Source organism: Somniosus microcephalus, chromosome 10 (assembly GCF_052327205.1).
Source record: "Somniosus microcephalus isolate GS21.2 chromosome 10, FLI_Smic_1.0, whole genome shotgun sequence".
NCBI lineage: Eukaryota > Metazoa > Chordata > Chondrichthyes > Squaliformes > Somniosidae > Somniosus > Somniosus microcephalus.
In genome coordinates, this window is record NC_140996.1 from 215,115,497 (window position 1) to 215,137,060 (window position 21,564).

The 21,564-nt window shown below is 45.1% G+C and overlaps 1 protein-coding gene across 1 annotated transcript in view; it reads right to left on the reverse strand.

Annotated features, from left to right (window-relative positions):
* Positions 1-21,072, reverse strand: part of crlf2 (cytokine receptor like factor 2) — a 57,164-nt gene extending 36,092 nt beyond the window's left edge. The window contains exons 1-5 of the mRNA XM_085999940.1: positions 20,997-21,072; positions 8,492-8,609; positions 7,203-7,375; positions 4,097-4,232; positions 2,707-2,891 (exon numbers count right to left, since the gene is read on the reverse strand). Of these exons, the coding sequence (XP_085856066.1) occupies positions 2,707-2,891; positions 4,097-4,232; positions 7,203-7,375; positions 8,492-8,609; positions 20,997-21,072 (688 nt within the window). The remainder of the gene's footprint in view (positions 1-2,706; positions 2,892-4,096; positions 4,233-7,202; positions 7,376-8,491; positions 8,610-20,996) is intronic.
* Positions 21,073-21,564: the final 492 nt, after the last annotated feature.

Sequence of the window (21,564 nt, forward strand, 5' to 3'; positions counted from 1 at the left end):
GTTGTATGCCTCCTCCGCTGGGGTCCTGGGCGCGCGGAGCGGGGTCATGAGCCATGTACACAAAGGGTAGCCCTTGTCCCCAATAAGCCATCCCCTTGGTGGAGGCTGTGCCTCGAACATGTCAGCCACAGTAGTCTGGCGCAGGATGAATGCATCGTGGCTGCTTCCTGGGAAGCGGGCATTGACAGCTAGGTAGCCCTTCCGGTTGCGGTAATCCTCGGCATTGTGGATAGGTGCCCGCATAGCCAAATGCGTGCAGTCAATGGCGCCCTGCACCATGGGGAAGCCCGCAAACCTGCCAAATCCGACTGCACGCTGCTCCTGCCTCTGTCGGGTCATGGGGAAGGAGATGAATTGGTGTCTCCTCGCGAAAAGTGCATCGGTGACCTGCCGGATGCAGCGATGCGCGGCAAACTGGGAGATGTTCGCTATGTCCCCAGCAGCAGCTTGGAAGGAGCCGCTTGCATAAAAGCTCAGAGCCACCGTGACCTTCACTTCCACCGAGAGAGACGTCCTGCACATCAGCTGTGGACGCAGATCTCTGTGAAGCAGCTGGCAGATCTCTGCAACCACCTCCCTTCTGAAGCGCAGCCTCTTAACACAATGCGCCGCAGTCATGGTGAGATAGGACACCTGCTGCCGGTATTGCCTGAGTGTGTAAGGCCTACGTTGCCGACGCCTGATGGCCCCTCTGCGTCTAGGCATGGCTGGCCCTCTCTCACAGCGTCTGCGAGCCCTTCGCACATAATGCTGCAACTCAGGGTTGCACCCCCATACAGCCCCCATAATGAAGTTGAAAACAGTGAAATCACAATGAGTCAAATGTCAAAGCACTGGCCAGAAGCCAAAAATACCTCTCCTATGTTGTCCCAAATCAGTTAGCTCTGTCCCTTGGTCTCTGTCCAGAAATCCAAAGCAGTAAAGTCATTGCAGCAAAATGGCTGGGCTTTATAGGTCAGTGTAAGTGCCCTTTAATTAGCGCTCCCCAAGGCCCACAGGGCCTCTGTTGCGTTCCACTTCACAGTTCTTAGCAGCGCCACGCCCACATTGGGCGGGCGCCACTGAATTTCCGGTTTGGGGCGCACAAACAGCGTTGCGCGACGATATGACGTCATAAGCTGCACGCGCACCTGAGCGGGCGCAAACACTTTGCGCCGGCGCTAAATGTCAACTGAATTTGGGCGTCGGCGCGGATCGCGCTGCGCCCGGGCGCAAAGTGCCTAGCGCTGGAAGTAGACCCCTCTTATGGCGTTAACGGCTGGCGCTATCCACTGAATTTCTAGGCCAAAGTGTCAGGTGAGAAAAAGCTATCACAATACAAAGGAAGATAGATGGGGCTTAAGCAGCCCAAGGCAAGATTCCTTAGTACAGAAGGAGAAGGTTGGGTATAGAAGAGTTGAAACAGAGGATTTAATGAAGCCCTAGTCAAGGAATCAGGAAAGGAGCAGAACCAGGATGTCGGGGCTATCCAGTATCAGCTCTGTCAACACACTGGCCTAGAAATTCGGTTGGGTTAAGGGCCCAATTAGAGGCGTTAGAGGGCCTTGCGCCGGAATTATAGCCGCGATCGAAATTGCGTTGGGCCCTACCATCGGCGTTAGCCGGTAGCGCTGCGCTGGCACCGATGACGTCATCGGTGTGCGCAGCGTCCCGGTTGCCATGGTAACGCGGCCGGACGCCCAAATTCAGTTGCGGCCGCCTCGCCCGTGGCAGCCGCAACCAACGATTGTTCAACGGGATGTTGCAGCATGTAGCGCCGGTGCATTAAGGTGGAGCGGCGGCCGGCCGCTTTCCCGGCGGCCGCCTGCCCGCACCTCCCTCCCCGGACTCCTCCACCACCCCCCTGCGGCACTGATGTGTGTGGCCCGCGAGCCCGGCACTTCTCCGAGGTGCCGGGCTCATTTGTCGGGCGAATCGACCGGTCAGCGGTCGGCTGCAGGCAGCTCCTCCTTAACAGAAGGAGGAGGCCTGCAGTACCCCAGCCTGCCGCACCGCATCGGGTGCCGCAGCGGGGGATTAGCGCCGCAAACCTGCATTCAGCGCCCATAGCGAGGCGCTGAAACCCTCCATTAGCGCCCGCAGCCGTCTGGGCGCGGGGCAGCTGAATGTTTGGCGGGCGCAGCGGCAATTATCGCGGGCGCAAAATTTCGGGCGCAAAAGCCCTGGCGGAGGCAAACCTAATTTCTAGGCCACTGACTTAAAGGGGAAAGGAAAGTGAAATCAACATTCTTGGAGGAATGATGTTTTGAAAAGACTGACCACCATGAAGTAAGAAAAAGTACATTCATTTCATGATGTATATATGTTTTAAACATAGGCACTTTCAACAACAAGCATTCCTCTTAGACTTTATTACCCCTTTAACGAAGTTGTATGAAGTGGTAACCGATGATCCATAAACACTCAGCCTTCACATGGCCTATGATGCTTATTAATAAGCACGTATTAGTTACGAACATACGAACATAATGGGCAGGAAAAGACCAGCTGGTCCATCAAGCCTGCCCCGTACTCATGATGGCTGGAGTATCATGACTGGACACTTCATACCCCTCCGACCACCCTTTCCTGCAGCCATATAATCTCCTGGGAGAGGCAATAAACCAGGAAAAAAAAACAGGACCAGCAAACTGTTGTACTCTCAGTGAATGGAGTTACCATACTATGGGAGTAATTAAATATATTCTGTTGAAATATTGGCCATACCATGTTCTGCAAGCAGAAATTTATGCGGTTTTACTATTGTGAAATTGTTGGAATCAATGACATGTGCGTAGAACCAATTCAAATTGCCATTGATTTCATTCTTGGTCAAGTGGCAGCCAACATTGAGACTTTGGTTCTGTAAATATCGGCGGCATTGCTCCATTTTCAGGGCCTTTTTAGAGAACCTGGAAGACAGTGAGGATTTAATGGTCTAGTTAAACTAGAAACAAAGTTAAACATTCACAGGGCATAAGCTTGATGGTCTTTTCCCACACCTTATCAATGGGTTTATAACTTTGATAAAAATGCGTAAGAATTTTACATGAACATGTTAATCAATGCACTAAAAGTGGCACCCAGCAGAAACTCAGCCATTATGCTTAGCTTGGAGTTCCCAAATTAATTTTTAATTAAAAAAGGAAGGCTTGCAATTTAAATAGTGCCTTCCACAACCTCAGGACATCCCAAAGTGTCTTACAGCCGATGAAATACTTTTGAAGTGTCGTCACTGTTGTAATGTAGGAAATGTGGCAGCCAATTTGCACACAACAAGCTCCCACAAACAGCAATGTGATAATGACCAAATAATCTGTTTTAGTGATGTTGATTGAAGGATAAATATTGACAAGGACACCGGAGAGAACGCCCCTGCTTCTCTTCAAAAAGTGCCATGGGATCTTTTACATCCACCTAAGAGGGCAGACAGGGCCTCGGTTTAACGTCTCATCTGAAAAATGGCACCTCCGGCAGTGCGGCACTCCCTCAGCACTTGTGCATCAGCCTAGATTCTGTGCTCAAATATCTGGAGTGGTACTTGAACCCACAACCTTCTGACTCAGAGGCGAGTGTGTATCACTGAGCCATGCCTAACATAATAGGGTAAGCATTGCTTTGATCGCTATGCATAGTTGCATCATAAATCTTCATCATTCATTGTTACACAGGTTCTAAAGATATGAAGGGTGAATCTGCAAGGCTCTATTTTGGCGTGGAACTTCACTAGATGGGAGCAAGGGTCAGAGGTGAGACTGTAACACAATGGGGTCAATTCATGTGACATGTGCTCCTGTTTATCAAGGCTCCAGACTTAGGGCACGCCACCCCTAGTATTCTTTAACTTTTAGTTGCCCTTGTGCCTAGTCAGCAGCTCCTATTGTTTAATCGAATGCAAAAGTAAGATTAACCCTAGTCTTCTTCAGCCGATAGTCATGTTCTCTTAGAATCATGGAATTTTACAATCACGGAAGAAGGCCATTTGGCGCATTGCATCTGTGCCGGCTCTTTGAAAGATCCATTCCCATTCCCTGGTGCTGTAATAAATAACTCTCTCCATCCACTTTACCAATTCCCTTTGACATCTGTAAAACATGGACCCCTGAATACAACTTACCAGTAATAAACTTCATAACTTATATTATGCACTGCATCTTTGCCTTGCTCCCATGTACAGTTTAAATATCCATCATCAGAATAGGTACAGTTCAAATCAGAAGTGTGTTCTTTTTGAGGCGTCAATCTATGAGGTGCTGTACAGTAGTGTGAAAGGAAAGAACATTGCATTAGCCAGGTATATCAATATAATGAAGCATACAACAAACAGAGCTGGGAATTCCCAAAAGTGCAGTAGCATTCTTAGGTGGTCAACCAAAAATCCAATTGGGAATTCAGGATAAACTTCTTTATCCAGAGAGTGGTTTGAATGTGGAACTCACTGCTACAAGGAGTAGTTGAGGTGAATAGTATAGATGCATTTAATGGGAAGCTAGATAAGCACATGGGGGAGAAAGGAATAGAAGGATATGCTGCCAGAGTTAGATGAAGAGAGGTGGGAGGAGGCTTGTGTGGAGCATAATCACCAACATGGATCTGTTGGACCAAGTGGCCTGGTTCTCTGCTGTACATTCTATGTAATTCAATCTTGTTTTGTATTTCCTGTCCTTTCATAATCACAAGGCTTCAAAGAAATGTGGTCACATACCAGCCTTGAAGCAACTGACAGTATTGCTTCATGAAAGCAACTTTGGACCATTTGCTTTCACATTTTCACCCTCTTCCCCCACCCTTTGGGGAAAGTACCTGGGTCTGGTGTCAATGCCTCTCAGTGGACAGTGATGCGAACTGGGAACCCAAGTTAGAGCATTAAAGCAAGGAAGGAGGCAGCACGGTGGCATAGTGGTTAGCACTGTTGTCTCACAGCGCCAGGGACCCGGGTTCGAATCCGGCCTCGGGTAACTGTCTGTGTGGAGTTTGCACATTTTCCCCGTGTTTGCCTGGGTTTCCTCCGGGTGCTCCGGTTTCCTCCCACAATCCAAAGATGTGCGGGTTAGGTTGTTTGGCTATGATAAATTGACCCTTAGTGTTAGGGGGATTAAATATGTGGGGTTACGGGGATAGGGTGGGATATGTGTTGGTGTAGGGGTTACGGGGATCGGGTGGGATATGTGTCGGTGCAGGCTCGATGGGCCGAAATGGCCTCTATCTGCACTATGGGGTTTCTGTGAAATTCTGTGAAAGTTATGCTTAACCTTTATAACTCACTGGTTAGGCCTCAGCTGTCTCCAATTCCGGCATGCATACTTTAGGAAGGATGTTAAGGCCTTGGAGAGGCTGCAGAGGAGATTTACTCGAATGATACCAGGGATGAGGGGCTTCAGTTTTGTGGAGAGACTAGAGAAACCGGGGTTGTTCTCCTTAGAGCAGAGAAGGTTAAGGGGAGATTTAACAGAGGTGTTCAAAATCATGAAGGGTTTTGATAGAGTAAATAAGGAGAAACTGTTTCCAGTGGCAGGAAGGTCGGTAACCAGTGGACACAGATTCAAGATAATTACTAAAGAACCACGGGAGAGATGAGGAGAATTTCTTTACGCAGCAAGTTGTTGTGATCTGAAATACACTGCCTGAAAGGGTGGTGGAAGCAGGTTCAATAGTAACTTTCAAAAGGGAATTGGATATATACTTGAAAAGGAAAACCAAATGCAGGGCTCTGGGGAAAGAGTGGGGGAGTGGGAGTAATTGGAGAGCTCTTTCAAAGAGCCAGCACAGGCACGATGGGCCGAATGGCCTTCCTTTGTGCTGTATGATTCCATGAACATGAGCCTTGAAGTGATATAGTGGGGTAATATACTGATGCCTAATGCATTTATCTGAAATTTCTTTCCTCATTATTTCAATGCAGGCTTTGACTTGCATATTTTAAACAGTTCTGTTGCCTTTTCTAATAAAGAATAGTCAAGGCGATTTCAGATGAATGCAATAAAGGTTTGTATGGAATTATCCTGTCGCATAATCTGAAGGCCTCAAAGAAATGTGGTCACAAACGCATTTCAAATCAGCTTGATGCAAACCCAACCCTCAGCACACTGAATCTGCCATCCAAATTTTGGCATGTGTAATCAGTAACTATTAGCAACACACATTTAGCTGCTGACTTGCTAATGCTTAGATGTGGAGAGATCACGGAAGTTCTTCTATTACTCCTGTAAGGGATAAGCATCTTTTGCACCATTTCCCACCCCCGTAAAAAAAAACTGCCTTTTCCTGTGAAGCATTTTCAGATCTGTTTACGGGTGCATTTGTAACTACCAGTTTAGCATCAGTATGGAGCCCACACCATTTCACACCAGCACCAAACTCGTGCAGTGTAAATCAAGGACAGAGTTTCTGCAAGAGTTCCTGCCGATCTACATAGAGTTACATAGAAATTAGAGCACAGAAGCAGGCCATTCGGCCCAACAGGCCTGTGCTGGTGTTTATGCTCCACATGAGCCTCCTCTCACCTGTCTACATCTCACCCTATCAGCATATCCTTCTCTTCCTTTCTCCCTCATGTGCTTATCTAGTTTCCCCTTAAAGACATCTACGCTATTCGCCTCAACCACTCCCTGTGGTAGCGAGTTCCACATTCTAACCGCTCTCTGAGTAAAGAAGTTTCTCCTGAATTCCCTATTGGATTTATCAGTGACTATCTTATATTTATGGTCCCGAGTTTTGGACTCCCCCGTAAGTGGAAATAATATATTTTTTTAAACTTAGCATTAATATTAAAGATATGAGGCAGTTAATTGGCACTAATCCCCTTCCCGCCTCAGGGAGGCAGGTCCCAGCACAGGTCGGGTATCTGCCTCCTTTGAAACTGGCATGGAGGCGGGTTGGGGGCGGGATGGGTTCGTGCCCCCTGATTTCGAGATTTTAACCCCCCACACGCCTCCAATCCCGCCTCCACGGCCCAATGAAAATCCTGTCCAATCTATTCCCTTAATCATCTTATAAACCTCGACCAAATCACCCCCAAGTCTACGCTTCTCGAAAGTGTAGAGTCCCAGCTCTTTGAGCCTAGCTTGATAATTAAGAGGCTTCAAACTGGGAATTAATCTAGTGGGCCTCCCCTGCACCCTTTCCAAAGCCTCAATATCACCCACAATGTTAGGAGAGCAAAACTGAACACATGAGAGTCATTTAATATAAATGGTGAAGTTGCACACACATATTCTTCATACCATAATCCTGACGTTGGAAGCAATTCAGTGGAAGCACTGTGAAATTGTTCGAAGTCTTTATAATTAAACACAACAACGCATTTGGTTTCTTTTTTTTTACCAATCCACAACTGATGTGTTCACTTTGGTTCACCGGGCTGCATGACTTTTTGCGTAAGGCAGTTTTCGAAAACCTGTGAGAATATTTACACGTGCAAGGAATTTTATTGACCTGCTATTTCATGCATGTACATTTTTAGTTGTACAAAGAATAAGAAATATTCAGTATTATCCAAAAAGGATGTCAAGACCTCGGAGAAGGTGCAGAGAAGATTTACTAGAATGGGACCAGGAAAGCGGGGTTTCAGTTATCTGGAGAGACTGGAGAAGCTGAGATTGTTCTCCTTAGGAAGGAATAAGGAGAAATTTAATAGAGGTGTTCAAAATTGTGAGGGGTTTTGATAGAGTAGATAGGGAGAAACTGTTTCCACTGGCAGGAGGGTCAGTAGCCAAAGGACACAGATTTAAAATAATTGACAAAAAAAGCCAGCGGGGAGAGGAGGCGAAATCTTTTACTCAGCGATATAGAATGCATTGCCTGAAAGGCTGGCGGAAACAGATTCAATTATAATGCTCAAAATTGGATCGCTACTTAAAAAGGAAGAATTTGCAAGACTATGGGGAAAGAGCAGGGGAGTGGGACTAATTGGATAGCTCTTTCAGAGAGCCAGCACAGGCATGAGAGGCTGACTGGTCTCCTTCTGTGCTGTCTAATTCTGTTTGTATAGCGTTCATGTGATGCCATTTGTCAACTGGCACACTTGTGGATCCAAGTGCTTTTGGACTTCCATTCGCTGTTCCTGCTCCATTTCTTGCTCTCCATTAAACTAAGGCACAGGACTCCTATTCCAGCTTCCTCGGAAGGGCTCGATTAAAATGGAATTATAGAACTTCTACGCGGTCAAGGTCAGCAACTTAACAGTCCTGAGGCTTTTTGGATAGAGCGAGTCAGAGTAAGGGACAACGCAATGAGTCTCGATTTCAGCACAGCGAGGACGTAGCGAGGAGAAAGGGCGTGTAGGCAGATTTTGAGCTTAGGATGAGCAAAAGAGGAAAATAATAGAATCGGTAAAAGAGAGACAATTTTTGTAACAAAGAGAGATTGAACATTACAGAAGAATTGCCATTCAGAAGAGAAGCTTCTTTTCTATCCTATCGAGGATTGCAAGAGAGGTGTGCTAAAAGATTTAAGAAAAAAGTGGTAGGAGCAGCATTAAAGTTTTGGACACATATTCAAGGCTACTACTTACCAGTAATAAAATGTGTCATTAACTCCCTGAGCCGCCTCTTCACTCCGCTTCCATGTACAGTTTACGTACTCCTTATTGTAATAGATACACTTCATATCATCAGCAGTGTTACTTTCGCCTACCAGTGTTTAAGTCACACATGCAACACTGTGTTAGAGCTTACAGGTATATAATGCATAGTTTAACTGAAATAAAACTCAAAATAGCAGTTCCATTCTTACAATTCATTCAGGACCATTGGTGTAAAGGGGTTTTTCTTGCAATATCTCTTACAGCTTAGTTATGCGACCAGTCTTAGCTTGATGTGAAAAGGCACTGAATGTGCGTCAATGCAAAACTGGAGGTACAACTCGGGATTTCGTTTGCAGCAAGAGGTGTGAAACCACCTCTACAAGATTATCTCACACTGTATTTGTTTCACACTAGGTGTGGTATAGTTGCAGTGCAGTCATGTTTGTCGATGGACATCGCTTGATGCTGTGGAACAAGTGGAGAGAGTAGGAGGGGGTGCCGCACGAATCGTCACCTTTAATCCAAAACTCCGAGAAGCTTACAACGGACGTGTCATTACTTACATGTGAAAATTTAAGGTGCGTGCTATGCTGTGTTGATACCGCAACCTTAACATGACGGTTTAAGTTATAGTGTCACTGTGGAGTTGCATCTGCCATGACTCCAGAAGGAAGCAAGGCGGTCACACACCATTTCAGTTTGAGACCGCACCGGGTGTGGTGTCAAACCAGCTTTATAAAGACATCAGTTGGATCTTATAAGTGCTCTACAAGCTTACCAAGAGCTAAGATGTTCCCGCCCGTACCCTCAAGGTATTTAAAGGTTGATAGCTGGGAGCGGAGCCAATGCACATCCCTAGAAACATGATGGGATGAGCTTCACCTGCATCTGGCAGTTCCATTTACTGACAGGCAAACTGAAGGGATTGCTACGGATTGTGAATAGTCAGTGTAGCTACCAATCTGATATCAGTAAACTACAGTTTCAATGTACCCCAAGATACTGCTTCACACAAAGGGTAGTGGAAATCTGGAACACTCGCCCTCCAAAAAGCTGTTGATGTAATGATATCAGCAAATAGTGATGTTATTTGCCTGTTTGATTATCATGCCTTACCAGCATATTGATTGCTTGTGCCTGACCAGCAGAGGGCATGTGACCGAGACAAGCAAGGCAGTTTAGTTTAGTTTCAGTTTGGTTCTAGATGCATCGCTAGCATGGTGTCTCCTGAAATGCTGTATAAAGAGTTGAACAGACTTTGGATTAAAACACATCTCTTTCATAAAAGTCTCATCATTGAACCCACAAAGAAATCAATACATGGTGTCAGAAGTGGCTGAAAGAGATAAAGAGAAAAACTCTGAAGTTAAATCAGCTCTCCACAGATTAGCAAGCCAAAAGAGAACATCGTTACTTACCATTAGAGAATAGCTAACGAAGTGAAAAATGGAAGGTTTACCCCCACCGGCGAAGCTTCAGTTGACAGGTAATGTGGCTGAAAATTGTAGGAGATTCAAACAACGTGTGGGGTTGTATTTATCAGCAATCGGAGCTGACGAGAAAAGTAATAAAAGGAAATCGTCACTGCTCTTACATGTCGTGGGTGATGAAGCGCTGGAGGTGTATAATAACTTCACATTCGCTGCTAATGGAGACAAAATGAAGCTAGATAAAATAATGGAACAGTTTGAGGCCTACTGCATACCTAAACGTAACGTGACGTTTGAGAGGCACAGATTTTTCACATGTGTACAGAAAACGGGTGAGACTATTGATCAGTATGTGACTGAACTGAGAAACAGAAGCAAATCGTGTGAATTTGGGGGACTGACAGACTCGCTGATAAAAGACAGACTGGTGTGTGGTATTCCAGATAATGGTCTAAGGGAAAGACTGCTAAGAGAGCAAGATCTAGACCTGGGAAAAGCCATAGCACTGCGTAGGGCTACAGAGACTGTGAAGTTGCAGGCAAAGGAGCTGTTCAATGACAATAGCTGCAACGTGGATGCAGTGAGAAAGAACGGATACAAACCGTTTAACAAAACGAGCGCCAATGTGAAAAAAGAGGCGTGGCCAGTGAACAAAAATGAAAGGGACAATCGAAAGTCATGTAGTCGATGCGGTACACAGCATCCACCAAAAAAGTGTCCAGCATATGGTAAAAAATGCAATAGTTGCAACAAAAACAATCATTATGCCCGTTGCTGCAAGAACCAAGTGCAACAAAGCAAGGTCCATGCAGTAGATGAAAGCGACACAGAGGAGTTCTATGTAGATGTTGTGTCTGAAAACAAAAAAGAAGAAAGAGACTGGATGTTGACACTAAACGTGAATGACATACACATTCCATTTAAATTGGATACTGGAGCTCAAGTTAATGTGATATCAGAGACTGATTTTAAGAAAATTAGACCCAGACCAAAGATACATGGAATCAAAGTGAAAGTGACAGGATACTCAGGTACTGAAATACCAGTGAAAGGAAGATGCATTGTCAAAGTGACACACAAGGACAGAGAGCACACATTAGCATTAATCGTGGTGCCAAAGGAGGTGCAAGCCATTCTAGGTTTAAAAGCCTGTGAGAGACTGAACCTGGTAAAGAGAGTCCTCGTTGTGGAAAGCAAAGGAGACACAGTCTATGATGAACTCATGAAAGAGTACAAAGACCTATTTAAGGGTCTAGGCTGCATTCCAGGAGAACACACGATCAGAGTAGATAAAAGTATGACACCGGTCATACATCCATGCAGAAAAGTTCCATTTGCTCTTCAAAAGCAACTGAAGGCAGAGTTGGACAGGATGGAAAGCCTGAACGTGATTCAGAAGATAGATGAGCCAACTGAGTGGGTGATTTCCCTCGTCGTAGTGGACAAAAAGAATGGAAAGCTCAGAATTTGCCTGGATCCAAGAGATCTAAACAGAGCAATGAAGAGAGAGCACTTCAAGCTTCCTACACGTGAGGAAATCATGGCACAGTTTGCAAATGCAAAATATTTCAGCAAGTTAGATGCATCATCAGGATTTTGGCAGATGAAGCTGGACGAGGCAAGTTCAAGACTGTGCACGTTCAACAGTCCATTTGGCAGATACAGATTCCTAAGGTTACCATTTGGCATTGCCTCAGCTCCTGAAGTGTATCACAAAACAATTCATATGATCTATGAGCACCTGGAGGGAGTTGATACATCAATGGATGACATCATAGTATGGGGAACCACGAGAACTGAGCATGACGAGAGACTGAAAAAAGTGCTGGAAGCAACAAGGAAAACAAACCTGAAGCTGAGTAGAGAGAAATGCCAGCTCGGGGTGACAGAACTGACATTCGTGGGAGATATCCTTAGCGGTGAGGGTGTCAGACCAAATCCCAGAAAGGTGTCCACCATTGAGAATATGCCAAAGCCACAATGCAAAAAGGACGTGCAGAGGTTTAATGGAATGATCAACTACATGGGTAAATTCATATCCAACCTCTCAGAAAAGATGGCGCCACTGAGAAGACTAACTGAAAAGAACATAGAATGGGAATGGAATCATGAGCATGAGAAGTCATGGAGCGATCTAAAGAAACTGCTCACAGAGGAACCAGTTCTGAGGTTTTATGACCCAGCGAGACCCATCAAGATATCATCAGATGCATCACAGAGTGGGCTCGGTGCCGTTCTTCTGCAAAAATATGACTACTGGCAACCTATTGCATATGCATCGCGCTCAATGACAGACGCGGAGACGCGATATGCTCAAATAGAAAAGGAGCTGCTCAGCATCACATACACCTGTGAAAGATTTCACCAGTTTGTGGCAGGACAAGCAATCAGTGTAGAGACTGACCATAAGCCCTTGATTGCATTGTTCCAAAAGCCACTAAATAGCTGTCCGCTTAGAATACAAAGAATGATGATCAGGCTGCAACGCTATACACTGAATGTTGCGTACACACTGGGTAAGCTGATGTATACAGCAGACACGTTGTCCAGATCTGTAGACCCAAGTGAGCCCGCAAACACCACAATGGATGAAAAAGTGAACGCCTACGTGGACATGATCACAAGTGCACTGCCCATAGCAGATGCAAAAATGGAGCTCATAAAGACTGAGACAAACAAAGATGAAACAATGAGACGACTGAAGAAAAGCATCTTGGATGGATGGCCCAACATGAAGCAAGACTGCTCACCTGACATAGCAGAGTACTGGAACTGCAGGGCGGAACTATCAGTGGTCGAAGACATCATCTACAAAGGAAGTAAAATAGTTATCCCAAAAAGTCTGAGAAAAGAGATGCTAAAAAGGATCCATGGAGGACATCTGGGAATCGAAAAGTGTAAGAAAAGAGCACGAGAGGTGATGTACTGGCCACGAATCAACCAAGATGTGACAAATGAGGTGTCAAACTGCACAATATGCCTGAAATAGCGAGCGAGCAATCGGTAGAACCGCTAAAGCCACACCCAGCACCAGACAGACCTTACCAGAAGGTAGGTGCTGACCTATTCGTATGTCAAGGGAAGGACTATCTTGTAGTCACAGACTATTACTCCCTGTATCCAGAGGTTTGTAGACTGCACACCACCACTGCAGATGCTGTGATAACATGTATGAAAGCCATATTCTCCAGACATGGCGTGGCAAGCGAGGTCTTCACAGACAACGGACCTCAGTTTTACAATGCAAGTTTCCGACACTTTGCCAAAGAGTGGGACTTTGTCCACACAACGTCAAGTCCTCACTTTCCACAGTCCAATGGTCTAGTGGAAAAATCGGTCCAGACAGTGAAAAGACTGATGTACAAGGCAAAAGACAGTGGAACTGACTTCTACCAAAGCATGCTTGTATACCGCACAATGCCGCTCAAGTGTGGTAAGTCACCAGCCCAACTCCTGATGGGATGTCGGCTAAGGTCAAACCTACCCATCCCGGAGAACCTCCTGAAAACAAAAGAGGGGGAGAAAGTGAGGAAGTTCAAAGAACAACAGAAAGAAAAGCAAAAGTACTACTATGACAGAGGAACACAAAACCTACCTGAACTCCACACTGGTGACCAAGTAAGGTTGAAAGACAAAACAAACACATGGACTCAAAAGGGAACTGTCCTGAGTGAAGTTCAACCAAGATCATACACCATTCAGACAGATGAGGGTGCTGTTCTGAGAAGAAATCGTCGAGATCTTCTCATGGGACCAGCCATAGCAGGTCAATAGACTGATACTGTTGAACAACCTGATCACACAGCTGAGAACCAATCATCTGAGGCAACAACTCAGATTCAAGGACAATCAATCAGAAAATCCTCAAGACACGTGAAGCCTCCTGAGAGACTCATTGAGCAAATTTAAGGACTATTGTTATAGAAGGAAGTAATGTTATCTTATTCTTTCTTCAAGTTCTAGTGTATTTACATATTTCATGTGAACACACAAAGCAAGGGTAAAAAACCTTGATAATGATAATGTTAATGTAAGTTCATTAAGTGTTACAGTTAAAATGCAGATTAATACAAAGAAAACATGTTGTTAGTTAAAAGTAAAATACTTTTGTTTTAAGAAAGGGAGATGTAATTATATCAGCAAATAGTGATGTTATTTGCCTGTTTGATTATCATGCCTTACCAGCATAATTGCATGTATTGATTGCTTGTGCCTGACCAGCAGAGGGCATGTGACCAAGACAAGCAAGGCAGTTTAGTTTAGTTTCAGTTTGGTTCTAGATGCATCACTAGCATGGTGTCTCCTGAAATGCTGTATAAAGAGTTGAACAGACTTTGGATTAAAACACATCCTCTTTCATAAAAGTCTCATCATTGAACCCACAAAGAAATCAATACAGTTGAGGGTGGGGGCCAATTGAAAATTTCAACGCTGAGGGGCTGGATTTTATCAACCTCGGCCGATCCGCGGTGGGTGACATCGGTGGCGGGTCCCGGCCTCGCTGCCGGCTCTAGCTCGCTGTCTAAAATGATTCCCCCTGATTGGGCTTGTTAAGCCTGCCCAGTGCATTTGCCGGCTAATTGAGGGAAGCGGGTTTGATGATGTCATTTGATTTTGCATCATCAGCTGGTTTCCTTAAAGGGACCATGCGCAAATTTACTTTAACATTTGTGCTGTCGGTGTTCTACAGCATTGAGGTGCTGCAAACACTGACAAGCACTGCACAGAGGTGTACGGCTGCACCCAGGCTCTCCCATGACTCCCTCCATATGCTTATGGAGGGAGTCACAGCATGTAGGGAGGTCCTCTTCCCTTCCCATGGGCGGAAGTGACCTCCCCAGGAGACCAACGCAGCCTGGTTGCACATTGCACAGGAGGACGCAAGCAGGGATGTCGTCAGGAGGACCAGGCTGCAGTGGAGCAAACCTTTCAATGATTTCAGTAGATCACAAAATGTTACTGCAAAGCCACACTCAGCCGCATCCTGCTGTGCCTCTCATCATATCCCCATCACTCTCCCTTCCCTACCATACTCCTGCACATCCTTACTCACACCAACTTACCTTGCACCTCCACCCATCCCTCTCTATCTACATTATCACTTCCCCATCTCACTAGCCACCGCTCACACTCACCCTCATCCAAGTGCAATCATACCAACTGACAACACACAAGGGGAGGCACTTGGGTGTTTTATGCAATGTTCATGTAAAGTTTCTGTTAATGTGGTGTCAAACATTGAAACCTTTATTTTCAACACTTTCCGTTCTTGGACAGATTCGTGTGCACCTTTGGAAGTGGCTTAGTGAGTTACAGTGAATGGTGAGACATAACGTTATGCCCGTAATGGTAATGAGTGTGAAAGGAATGGCTTGGGCATTGTAGGGATGCTTTATGGTTGTGGTGTGGGGTAGTGCCATCCTGGTGCATCATGTGGCTGCCATGGTGTACAGCGTCAAGTGAAGTAAATCTGGCCATGGGGAGGCCATCCCTGGCATCCCGGGCAGCAATGTGGTCGGGTGCTGATGCCCTCTGTCCTGTGCAGCGTCAGGTGATTGCGGAGAAGGTTGGTGGTGTTGTTGTCGGTGCTGCTGGTGTGCCTGGTGTTGTGGGTGATCGTGGTGGGATTCTGAGGGCCAAGGTGAGAGAGTATGAAGGGCACCCATGCTGATGGACTAGATGGCAGGTGAAGTAGAGATGACAGAAGCGATCTGTCAATGTTGGGAGAGGTAATGAGGTCAGACTGGATGGAGACGTGTGTAAAGACGTGCAGCATTCTGAATTTGTTGTGGAAATGCAGTTTAGAGAAGCTAATGGCTAAGGGAACATTTCTCAATCAGCTGGGAGCTTTGACTTGACATTTGAAGCTGCCAACTCATCAGCTGATTCAATGTTCACTGACCACCCGCCTCGGCTTCACAGACGAGGGCTAAGCACAGTGGGAAACTGGTGGGTGACCTGTCAAATTCAAAAAGCTGGTAAACAAGCCACTAACGATTTCAATTGCCACCCCCCCGCCGCTGCGTGTCAGGTCTGCTCAGCGCTGACAGACCCAACATTTGGGAAAGGCGCGTGGCGGCGGGATTTCCCACCTGACCCACCATCGATTGTGTCCGCTGACCCCTCAGAAAATTCTGCCCGAGATTGATAGGTTTTTGTTAGGAAGGGTATTAAGGGTTACGGAACCAAGGCAGGTAGATGGAGTTAAGAAACAGATCAGCCAAAATCTCATTGAGTGGCTAAATGGCCTACTCCTGTTCCTGTGTTGCTATGTTCCTTCCTAAATATCTAAGCATGGAACACAAAACGACAATCTGGCCCTTCAACCCTTTTACCTCCACAGACCATGTGCAATAGCTCTGTTGTGGATTCTACTCATACATTTGTTTAATGGTTATCTCCCCGGCTGAGAGGAAACTCAAATATTTCGGGTAATTTTCTTGAATTCATATAATCATTTTCCCCATGAGTGCACTTAAAGGGAAAGGTATTTCACTTAAATACATCATCTTGCTATCAAAGTAATGAGTTTCTGATCCTTCTCACTTGTGCGTGCACTCAGAATGACTCCGTCAGAGGCAGTAACATTGATACATTGACATATACAGGCACTAACGCAAGCTCACTAATACAGAGAAACACCGATACACACAGCCAGACATGTTCACACAGTCGCAGACTAGTAAATGGATATTTTCTACCTCTTTTAATTAATTCAAACGATCTAATAATCTTAAGTTTTTGGACTAAACTTTTATTTTGCCGCGTTATTTATATTGCTTAGATTCTTGGATAATTCAATTTTTACCCCACATGAATGACTGAATTATAAAATACAGATAGAGATAAACACAAGGATCATTAGACACACCGGCACGTATAGACGTACACAATTTTACAGTGACAAACAGATAAAGATGGACGCAATTGCACTCATGAACAATCAGACACACAGATATGGAAAGACACATTAACATAGACATACTAAAGAAAGAAAGAACTTGCATTTATATAGTGCCTTTCTGGGCCTCAGGATGTCCCAAAGCGCTTTACAGCCAATTCAGTTTTTACCCCACATGGATGACTGAAGTGTTGTCACTGTTGTAATGTAGGAAACATGGCAACCAATTTGTGCACAGCAAGCTCCCACAAACAGCAATGTGATAATGACCAGTGATGTTTGTTGAGGGATAAATATTAAGCAGGACAACAACAACTTGCATTTAATATAGTGCCTTTAACGTAGAAAGTATCCCAAGGACACCAGGAGAACTCTCCTGCTCATCTTCAAAATAGTGCCATGGGATCCTTTATGTCCAGCTGAGCGGGAAAACAGAGGGCCGTATATTCCGATGCCTACGGGTGTGTACGGGCTGTGTACACACCCGCAGGGACATCGGAAACGCTGGTTTCAGACAAGCAAAGCGCATGCGCTGAAAAACGGCCTTTCCAATCTGTCAAGAATCCTCTTGACAGATCGGACGCCTGCCCTGGAGAAGGGCCTCTGCGAGCGGAGAGTTACGCTTTCTGGAGAACCTCCGCCCACAGAAAACCCTTAGAAATCTTACGCCTGGTAAAAGCGTAAGGCCTGCTTTTACCAGCATAAGAGTTTAAAAAGTTTTTTTTTTTAATTCACTCATTTATCATTTAAAAATACTTTTAAAAAAGCTAAGTTTATTTTTAGCCCCGTAAAAAACTTCAATTACTTTTTTCAAAAAATTTAATTTTTGCTTAAAATATTTAATTTATTGTAATTTCAACTCATTTTAAAAGTATGATTTTTTTTTAAATTTATTGAATGTTTTACTGTGTTTTTGGGGTGATCTCCATTCATATATTTGACAGGTCTATCTGTCAAGCGTATGAAGGGAGATTCTCTTCTCCTATTGGCTCCCCATGGCCCACATGATCCCAGGGACGCTTGCGAACCGCCTGCGCCCCTGGGAAACGTGGGCCCTGCACATTTCGAGTTTGGGGAGGCCCAGGAGCGGAAGTATATGCACCTCGGGAGCCCTCAGGTAAGTCCGTAGATTTTTTCCAGATCGGAGGCCTCCGCACGCGGGAAGCCTCTGATCGGAAAATACGGGCCATGGTCTCAGTTTCACTTCTCATTCAAAAGGTCGCACGTCCAACACTTCCTCAGTCCTGCACTGGAGCGTCAACCTAGATTTCTGTGCTCAAATCTCTGGAGTGGGACTGTGAACCTACAACCTTCTGACTCAGAGGTGAGAGTGCTGCCCACTGAGCCATGGCTGATAGCGCTTTGAAATGTCTTCAAACACCACAACCCATCTAACTACATCCAATTGTTTCCAACGCAAAGATTGTTGCTATTTAAAAAATAATCACTGATTTTAATCTCGAACCAATGGGAGGATTAGCAAGAAACCTCAGATTCAAACCATGACAGGTATTAGTCAATGAGGGAAATTACTGAACAACATGTATTAATTAATTATGCAGAATGTTATCAGATTATCTAGAAAGTGATTCGCTCGTCCCACTTCTCCATGGGCTAATTTAAAAATGCTGATCTTATCTTAAAACGCCATTAAACCAGAAAGACACTTCGGGCTGGATTTGCATTGAGGAGGCGGTTGTAGTCCCGCCTCCATCAAGTTCTAGCCAACCCATGCGATTTTGACTTGATTGACCTTGTTGAGCCCGCACAGTGGGCTCAGCAGGCCAATTAAGGGCCACCCGGCAACAGGTGATGTCACAGATTGATATTTCATCTGTCAAGACCTTTTGATAGATGAAATATCAGCATTTGACAACTGTTTCAAACACTGACAATCTGTACTCCAGGTTAATTCCTTCCTCTCAGGATGATTTAGAGATTTCCCCGAAACAGAAAGCTGAATGCTGCAATTTTTGACAGCTCGCGGCCACTCTGCTTTCTGTGCTGGTGAAATGAGGGACTCCCGAGACCTGAAGGAAGGAAGGCTGTAAAGGTAAGTAAATGTAAGTAAAACTTCTTTAAACACTTTACACACAACAAACACACTTACCTCTTCACTCATGCACCCATTACTCACCTGAACACCGGACATCTCGACCCCTCCAAGCCCTTCATCCTGACGGCCCACCTTGCTAACTTGGCGTGGTTTGGAGCCATCGGGAATCCCACACTTCAAGAATGAAAATAGGAATTAGGCTAAAAACTGCCTGTTAACTACCTGTTAACAGGCAGTTAATTGGCACTAATCCCCTTCCCGCCTCGGGGAGGCGGGTCCCAGTGTGGGGCAGGTACCCACCTCCTTTGAAACTGGCATGGAGGCGGGTTGGGGCGGGATGGGTTCGTGCCCCCCGATTTTGGGATTTTAACCCCCACACGCCTCCAATCCCGCCTCCACGGCCCAATGAAAATCCTGCCCTTCATCTTAATTCAATCAACATCTTAAAGAGTAAAGACGGATTAAAGTTTCAGATGTCGACCCTTCACACTGCAGTGCAGTACTGAGGGAGTGCACTGTCGGAGGTGCCATCTGTCAGATGTAACCTGAAACCGAGGCTCCCGTCTGCACCCTCTTGTGGGTATAAAAGATCTGACGGCACTATTTTGAAGTAGAGAAGGAGAATTGTCCCCGGTGTCCTGGCCAATATTTATCCTTCAATCAACATCACTAAAACAGATTATCTGGTCATTGCTATTTGTTGGGAGCTTGCTCTGCGCAAATCTGCTGCCGTGTTTCCTACATTACAACAGTGACTACAATTCAAAAAGAAAAGTACTTTGTTGACTGTAAAGCGCTTTGGGACGTCCTGATGTCATGAAAGGCACGATATAAATGCAAGTCTTACGTTCCTTTCTTTTTCACCTAAAAGCTAACCTGTCTGGTTTTTTTTCTTTAGAAGCTGATAAAGCGACTGGGAACTTCCAGCATTTTGCATGTTTGTTTCAGGTTTCTGGCATTTGCAGGTTTCCTCTTTCCTTTTATTTCTACCTTAACACATAACTTTGCATCAAGAAACGAGAAGCTCTTAGACCGCAAGTTGAATGAAACATGCTCGGGGCATCAAAGCTGGGGTTGCGAATTGCCCACCAGTCATAGAAACCGTCTGATTTTCCCTTGAATTGGAATAAGTGCAATGCCAGTTTTGGACCTGGGTGGCAAGTCGAAAATCTATCCTATGGCAATGGAGAAGAATATATTCAATATAATGACTGGTATTGCAACTGCAAAGGTTCCTTATGCAGCTTTGCTTTTTCTTGGTTAACATCGCCATTCAAAGTTAGTTCTGGAGCCATATGTTTAATGATACATTTGGATATTATTGATAATAAAAAGATAAATGCTAATGGCAATACTAACCTAAATTTATACCATTTGCCTGTACTAAATCGACATTAATTATAAATAATAATAGCACTAACTATATGAGTATAAAACAGTGGCGTATTGCATTAACATAAGAACATAAGAAGATAAGAATTAGGAGCAGGAGTAGGCCATACGACCCCTTGAGGCCTGCTCCACCATTCAATAAGATCATGGTTGACCTTTAACCTCAACTCCACTTTCCCGCCCCATCCCCATACCCCTTGATTCCCCATGAGTCCAAAAACCTATCGGTCTCAGCCTTGAATATACTCAACGACTGAGCATCCACAGCCCTCTGGGGTAGAGAATTCCAAAGATTCTCAACCCTCTGAGTAACCATCTATCCACAGCTCTCAGTTACTTGGTTAAAGCCCATTGAGCTCAAATATATCTGTGTGAAATTTCTCCTCAAACGACATTTGATTAGCCAAGAATCAGCACCGCTGATTTATCTTGACTGAATAAGTCATATCCTATTCTGGGTAGATTGCCATGATTTCTAATGGGTATTTTGGGGGGGTCAATGATTCCGTCTGCTCCTTCCCCCATGAAAATTGTAAAGTCGGTGTGCCGATAATGTTTTAGATTTGGAGTAATTGACATGTTTTCCTCCAATTGACATTCCGCGGTTTCAAAGCAATGTCACGTAAAAGCCCCCACTCTATGCTGGGAATACCAATTGGACTATTGCCAATCGTCTTACTTTCATCCTGATATTAAAATCCCTCCTTTACTCACCTTTCCGGGTGGAATGGCCACCCACCTGCTGCAGACTGACAAGGAAGGCCAGGCAGAGAGGAAGTATTAGGGCCATTTCTACAAACTGGAATGAGCCCAGCTCTCGGTGCTGCTCCTATCTCTCTCAGTGCTGCTCATTGATCTTCTGGTGGTTTGGCACGCCGGTTGTCTTTTATCAATGTGCCCTTGGGTTGTAAACCCTGGCTCAAGTCATACTTCCTGAACTCATTTCCTGTTCTAAGAACGAGTCGCCTTAATCATCTAAGCATCTGACTCTGGATTTTAACTGTGGTTTCTGTTGTGCAAAAGCTACTTAGCACATTTACTGCTGGAGTGCTTCCACCATTGGTAAGTTCCACAACGAAATACGTATCTTAAAAAAGAACCTTATCTGGCTGCTGTATGTGTGAGACTTTTTTTTAAATTAGGGTTAAAGCGAGCAGGGTTAGAGTGAACAGAGTTAGGTACACATCAGAATTAATAGGTATCTGGGGTGGAGTTTCCGCTTTGGGCGAAATCGGGAAATTGGGCGGAAATTGTTCCTGAAATTGCGCCGGTTCGGTTAAAG